The sequence below is a fragment of the Hakea prostrata genome, chromosome 7, assembly GCF_041222555.1.
Source record: "Hakea prostrata isolate BN-2017 chromosome 7, UWA_Hpros_2, whole genome shotgun sequence".
Classification (NCBI taxonomy): domain Eukaryota; kingdom Viridiplantae; phylum Streptophyta; class Magnoliopsida; order Proteales; family Proteaceae; genus Hakea; species Hakea prostrata.
The window spans coordinates 58,085,640-58,092,931 of record NC_142606.1 but is presented as its reverse complement, the minus strand read 5'-3'; the positions used below and the strand labels follow the sequence as shown (position 1 = coordinate 58,092,931).

At 38.7% G+C, this 7,292-nt stretch overlaps 1 protein-coding gene across 1 annotated transcript; it reads left to right on the top strand.

The window, feature by feature from the left end:
• The first annotated feature begins 372 nt into the window (after positions 1–372).
• On the top strand, positions 373–6,273 carry LOC149011480 (uncharacterized). The gene is made up of 6 exons (XM_089163562.1): positions 373–985; positions 1,118–1,199; positions 1,755–2,097; positions 4,224–4,569; positions 5,712–5,789; positions 5,886–6,273. Exons 3-6 carry the CDS (start codon positions 1,769–1,771, stop codon positions 5,934–5,936), a joined length of 804 nt encoding a protein of 267 aa, XP_089019688.1. The 5' UTR covers positions 373–985; positions 1,118–1,199; positions 1,755–1,768; the 3' UTR covers positions 5,937–6,273.
• Positions 6,274–7,292: the final 1,019 nt, after the last annotated feature.

The following is a 7,292-nucleotide window of genomic DNA, read 5'->3' as shown; positions in this document are numbered from 1 at the left end:
GAAATGGAGAAATTGCAATAGAGCGATAGGCTCCAAAAGTGTGATGAGCATCACCGCTCAAGAATTTATTACTCCTTTGAGATCATTGACATAAGAGTATAAGACACACCTTTAATTGGAAAATTACCCGTTTACCCAAAGAAAAAAAATTTGATAATTACTCAAACCAAACGCAGGGTTAAGTCATCGGTCTGATTCTCACGATTGTCCAATCGGATGCTTTTATTCTCACCCAAATGTTTAAAAATTGAGCAGGTGAATAAATATTTTACAAGAAAAATGAAAATAAATAATAATATAATAATAAATAAATAAAAGATAAAGCAAGTCACAGATAAACAAGCGGGGCAGAAAAATGGTGCTGCCAGTATCTTCTATAACGTGTATGATCTCTCAACGGCGTAGAGGCAACACCAGCAGAGATAGGGGAAAAGCATCACTACGGTTGGTGGTTCAACTACGCCGAGAGGGGTTAGACGAAACGGGATTCGCAGTGCATAAAATGTATAAAAGTGGCTTTCAAAACTGGAAAGCTTGAGAAGGAGAAGACGCTTCGTTCCATCAGAAAAACTCTCAATCTCTTATTTTTCTTCTTTCTTTCTTTCTTCCTTCTTTTAATTATCAGTTTCTGGAGCTGTCATCAGAGATTTGTTGACGCAGAATAAGTGAAATCCATTCAGAAGCTTGTAATGCCAGAGAAATTCTATTTCTTTTCCCCGGGAAGATCAGGATGTTTTCTAGAAAAATTTGAAGTTTGTCTTGGAGAACAACGATAAGTGATGATAAAGAGGATCGGAATTTGAGATTATAGTCGCCTTAACAACCTCCAAGTGTTGCTCTGTCACTAGAAACTGGATCCAGAAATCGGTGAAAGTGGCTGTGTCGATTGATGGTCATGTAATGGTGAATCTCAGTAGATTATTGGAAGTCCTTCACCGCTGAACTGTTGTTAGTGCTCTTCTGATGCCGCTCTGAAACAATCATCGTAAGGACTTAGGAGATGAACATATGAATTTTTTTGGTTCTCGAATTCCCTCTTTTGTCAATTAATTTTTTTGGCGTAGCTTCTATGATCTTCTCTCGTTCATTTCTTAATTTCTGTGCCTAATTGTCACAGTTATGAGAAGAATCGGCCCTTTCTTGTGGTGGTTTTGACTGAGGAACGAGGGGATCCTAGCTTTGGAAGTTCATTCTTGGAGGTAATATGATCATATAAGAGATTTTTCACTCATGTCGATTTCTCCCTCTTTTCCTTCCCCGATTCAAGCAGAAAACCAAAAACATGATTGAAACTATTCCTTCTTGCGTTTTCGATTCTGCATTTTGATTGTGCTCTGGATTTTGATTGTGTTATTCTCCTAGTTATCTGGAATTAGATTCTGATGTTAACAATTAAAGAACTCTAATTGGATCTTTTCTTGGCCATCGGCGTTGCCATTGTTGCTCTATAACTCAATCTTTTTTCTGATTAAAAGATGATCGCCCCCAATTCTTTTGGTCTCTCTTCTGTGTTCTGTCTTCCCCCAATTCTGTAGTTCTGCCACAACTCAGTTTTCGCTACTTTTCCCTTTTCTGGATCCGATTTCACAAAGCAGAAAGTTCTCTTCCTCTATGAACGGGAAGAATTCTAGAATCTGGGTGAGGGAACGTTTGTTTTGGTGGAAAACTATTCATGAATTTTAATTTGGTTTTATAATTTATTAGGTCATAAATAAAAAAAGAGATTATCATTAATAAGATATATATTTATGTAGAGAGAAAAAGGTAGATGGAAAGAGAGGTAGTAAAGCAATTTCATCCTCATGGTGGTGGAGAGGGTTCAAGTGGAACTGCCGCAGAGACTACGACTACGGAATTCTTATTGCAGTGGGGCAACCGGAAACGGCTTCGGTGTATGAAATTTCAGGTCAAAGATGACTCCGCCGCCGATAAAACGACCGTGAGGGGCGGCAAACGCGTGCTTAGATCAGACAAAGACCCTTCGACCTCCACCGCCACAGTCGCCACCGTCGCCATCACCACCACCGCTGACAACCGTAACAATCTTAATCTCCGTCAACATCCCCCTTCTTCGACGTCTCCACATCGAATTCTCAGGTACCTTCCACGGCAAACCTTTATTTTATTTATTTCCGATTTTATTTTTCTGGATAAATAAAATAAATTGAAATTAGTGAACGATCGATAAATTTTATTATTCAATATTGCGAATACATAGATCATTTTTTTTTTTTGGTAAGGAATACATAGATCATTATGGCTTAAGTTGTTTCACTCTTCCCCAGATTTGGTATATACTGGTTGTACTTCTGCGTTAGTGAACCAATTGAGAATGGTTTGATCTTTGAACAGCTCAATTTTGTTTGTCTATCATCCTTGGGCTCAGGTTGAGGAGTTCATGGGCAACTTCTATCAGCCAGATTCTTCCTTTAGGTGTGTGAAATAATTCCAAGACTTCATGATTGTTGCTCCGTATGGTATCAATTTGGATTTGTCATTGCTCTGCCCATGGAACTCCCATTTGTACTCCTCAGACACAACCTTGAGTATCTTTGTTGAATCTGAGGGTCCAAAATGAGTCATTAACAAAAAGACCTTACAGGCCATATCCACCTGATCGATTCTTACCCTTACTTGGGAGTATGAACCTTTTGTACAAGAACTTTGCAAAACATCCTAATCGTTTTCTCTTTTTTGGATGATCATCAAACTAGTCATAAGGACTGGGAACCCATTGATTCGAGGGGAGAGGCATGGAGGTTTGAACTTAAGGCTTTCTTAGTCTTACTATCTTAGTATCTCTACATAAGAAACTGTGGCAATTGTGCTAGAAGCACATCCATATCTCAATGATCAACCACATAAAATTAATCATGAGATCCACTGGATCTCATGATTAATTCTAAGTGATATTATCCATTAGGCTGCGTTGCGTTGAATAAAGGTGGAGTGGGAAAATTCTTGAAAAAAATGTAAATTTCTTATTTTTTCCTTAAATCTCAAAATGGTAGATTTTTTTGTTGCTTGGGGTGGAAAAGTGAGAGACAAGTTGATAGGATTTTATGGAAAAGTTGAGAAAATAAAAAAGTGAGACTTACCACTATCATTTTTCCACAAAACCCTTTCTTTTTCCCTCACCCCACCATTATACATGGGATTCACATTTTTTTTTTCTCACCCCACCTTTGCAAACAAACAGAGCCTTAGTCAGATGACAGAGAAGAGAGGTAAGTGATATTTACTTAATATATTATGTTGATTTTTGTTAAAATTTATTATTATTATTTTTTCCTTCGTAAACTCTCCGTCTGACCCTCTGATTTTCTTCTCTCTGTTTTTGTTTTTTTATTCCCTTATCATCATCGAACCACCGGAGCGAAGAGAGTTAACTAAAAATTAAAATAGATGCATTTCATGCATGGAAAGCACAGGTAAAATCCAGATTTAAGTTCAATTTGGACCCCAAAAAAAAATTCCAGATTCTTTTTTGGGTGCAAACTGAAAACCGATCGAGACTCGTCTCTGCTGATCCGGTCCATGTCAAATCCGAAATGGTACTGATACCTAAAACCATTCATAGAAAGTTTGGTGTGTGGGCCCTAGTCTTTTCATTTACAGCTGTTTTTCCTAGTAATCTCATTCAAAGCCGTTACTATTGTCTGTACTAAATTACGTATTTGACATTATCATTCTCCTCTCTCCTCAGCCTCCGCCTCGTTGGCGGACGAGGAGCAAACATAGATTCAAATGAAAGAGCTACGTGTACGGTGATGCAAGCTTGCGATTTTGATAGCATGGGGGATAACCTCTATTTGGAACTTTTGCTTGTCAAACCTCTAAGAAGGCAATCAAATAAACAATCTCAGTGTTCCACTGATGTCACAGTACATAAGGTTATTTCTGTCTTTTTGAACGTATTTGTCGACTATCGAAACAGAACCGGAAAGCATGATCTTGATCGAACGGCTTATATCATTCTTTCCTACTTCCTCACGATGTAGTAGAAGAAAAGTATTACTCTATCACTGCATATTCTAATTTAATAGGATACGGAAAAAGTATATTTCGTGCATTTCTGTTTTACTCTACATTCGCGACATTATTTCTTCTTTTTTTTTTTTTTTTTCTTTTCTTTTGGGTTCCTGTACATCTATAATCGCTATTTTATTGTGGTGTTATTAATTATTGTGACTGCGGTTGGGTTGTTTTCTACTATCTATCAGGAGTTCTGAAACCATGAGAGAGGGCATGAGGAGCTCCTCCTCACCGGAGACAGGAGCAGGAGGAGGAGAAGGGGGAGAGAAAGCAAAGGATACGAAAGCGACAAATAACCACCACCACCACCAAAACCCCAACGGTAATAGCAACGGTTCGCCGTCGTCGGAAACCGCCAAAGGTGGAGGAGGAGGAGGGTCAACATCAGGGAGCGAAGCGATCCAGGCTTGGCCGCCGAAGTTGGAGATCGGGCTCAGTAACAAAGAGAAAGAAGAGGATTTCATGGCCATCAAGGGTTCTAAGCTCCCACTCAGACCCAAGAAACGTGCGAAGTTCATCCAGCGTTCCCTCAGCGTACGTAAACCTCCCCTTCTCTCCCCTCTCCTCTATTTTACTTTGTTTAAAAAAATAAAAAAAAAAAAAAAGATTTTTTTAAAAGAAATACTTATTTTAGGGTGTGGAATTTCTAAAATAGCCATACTTCTTGAATATTTTTCGCCCCCGATAAATTGGTTTTGTTGTTGGGGGGTAAAGTTGAATCCTGTAGTATTTGGTGTAGCTGTGTAGGAAGGGTAAACTACGTGGACTAAGATCCATGAACGAAAGCTACATCAGGTGGGGGCCACGTGTACTGGCAGATTGCTTGCAGGAGGAGGAAACTCCTTTATTACGAGTGTACGGTGGTTGGGTTTTTGGGGTATTATTATAATAATATGGATTCGAAAGTGGATAATATTTGTCATGCCTTTCTCTTTGCGCCCGTCCTTTTATAAGGTTATTCTTGTCATTATGCTTAAAATTATTTTTATAATTTTCTTTTTCGTTATCATGTACTTGGTCCAAAATACCCTTCTTCAAGTCAATCACCGGATTAAAAGATTCTCTTCGATTGATTAGAATTTACCTCATCCTTGCCCTAACCCTAGTTCTCATACAAAGACTGATTGAATCAATCAACCAAGATTGAGGTCATCCATCGATCCACATCGGTCAACTGATGAAGATCTTAAACTAAGGGTGTCAATGGGTCGGATAAGGTTTGGCGGCTAACTTTGATATAACTTGACCCAGTCCTCATTCTAACAAAACAAGAAACATGGATTAGTAGCTCCAAGGATATTTGAAATCTTAATCAAACTCGTTTTCGTTTGATGTAATACTTCTAATTAGACTATTTTAACATAGGGTTTGGTAGGCTGGGCTAAGATGGCCGGAGCACCACACCCCAAATCATACCTGACCCGGCCAGGGATAGGTATTTTGTAACCCTATTTACCCTTTTGATTCGAAAAATCAAGGTGGGCTCAAGACAAGTTTGGATTGACAGGTTTTATTGACATTAGTATCTCTTAACCTAATTTTTTGAGTACTTGAGTGGAATAAGACATTGATTCTCCACTAGTTTGTTGGTGAGTTTGCAATTTGATTTCCTTCTGTATGGTGAATTACAAATTTATCATTGTGTTCAATTACCATTGCTGTTGTTGTTGTAGCAGTTAGTAAGCCCGGGATCATGGCTTTGTGATCTAACACTGGATCGATATGAGGTTCGGGAGAAGAAAATCACCAAGAAGGTAATTACAAACTATTAGCTTTGTGCTTGCTACAACTCTCTACTAGTGAATGTGTGTATCTGAAGTTGGACAATTTCTTTGTAAACACTTTTGCAGAAAGCAAAGGGGTTGAAGGCACTGGTGAATATGGATAGTGACTCCGAGTAGATGTCAATACACTCTTAGAAGAAGCAGAAAGAGAAAGAAAGAAGAAAAAAAAGGCTTAAGAGGCATTCCATCAAATATGTAGAGAGGCTAGCAGGGGGAAGATAAAGAGAGACCACAAGAAGATAAACAAGCTAGAGTGATGGGTTCTCTCTTGTCTTTGATGCTTTTTTTTTTTTTTTTTGTAGGTTAATGAAAAGAAAAAGTCATTAAGGTAGCCAATTGGATTGCCTGAGTCACTTCTAGTAACATAATGTTTGAATAGAGTCCGGATCAGCGACCGATGGTTTACCCCCACAAATTACGAGGGGGGGCCTAGGGGTGCGTGATGAGAGTTTTTTTTTTAATATTTTTCAGCTGTGGGGCCCACCGATTTTGTGGTGGTAAAACCATCGGGGAGTGCTCCCAACGGGGTTGATGATCCGGATTCGTTTGGTTAGGGCCTCCCAAAGGAGATGCAAAAGAGGATCAACATCTTCAGAAAATACAATTTTTAGCTAAGTTAGATATACCATAAAAACAATGGAACCAAGCCTAAAGACCACACCTTTAGGCACGGAAATGTATAAGATCAAGTACATCACTGTTTGTGCATCAGTTCTCATTGATGCCTAACCCCCCCCCCTTTATAAGCTTGATTTAAGTCCCACCAAGATACTCCATAGGCTGGGTTCCAACAGATCTTCAGTCTTCAACTTCCCATTATTAGTAAAAACACATAATCCATTTCACAAAAAGCTGTAAACCCAACATGCCTCCTTCAGTTCAGCATTAGCATATCTTCACGAACAATCACTGGAAATGGGGTGTTAGGGAAGTAGTCATATGTATGAGAAGAACCTAAGTTCATAATTTTTCAAAGATGATAGTGTAATTGAATGGGAGGAGATTATGGGGGTGATTTAGTTCATCTTTTTATTATTAAGGGTAAGGAAAAGGTGTACACCTTGAGCTCCCCCTAATATGTTTTATATAACAAATCCGACTGATTTAAACCTGGACTGACTTGGTCTGTTTACTAAATATGTGAGGCTTAGGCGAGGCCCGACTGAAGTGCAACCCAGCTGAGACCCAATTAAGCCCAAGCTGATTTGTTATTTTTACATACAATCAAGGGCTATACATCCATAGGTTTGAAAAACAAAATCTGCTTTTTACTAAGGAAGGAGGAAAAAGACTGTACTTTTGTTCAACTTTCTATCGAAAACCATGAAGAAAAGTTATATACATATGTTTATATTTCTGTGCCTCTTTGAAATATGTCCTGCCTCTTTGAAATATGTTTATATTTCTGGGCTATTCGCCAACACGGCTATACCCTATGCACACCATCGAAACGTTTTCTACGTGTGTGTGAAA

Excerpts from the sequence above, each read along its gene's own strand:
- LOC149011480 (XM_089163562.1), top strand. The coding sequence starts at position 1,769 with ATGGAAAGAGAGGTAGTAAAGCAATTTCATCCTCATGGTGGTGGAGAG. Across the intron at positions 2,098-4,223 it reads TCTCCACATCGAATTCTCAG|GAGTTCTGAAACCATGAGAG; the intron begins GTACCTTCCACG and ends ACTATCTATCAG. Across the intron at positions 5,790-5,885 it reads AGAAGAAAATCACCAAGAAG|AAAGCAAAGGGGTTGAAGGC; the intron begins GTAATTACAAAC and ends ACACTTTTGCAG.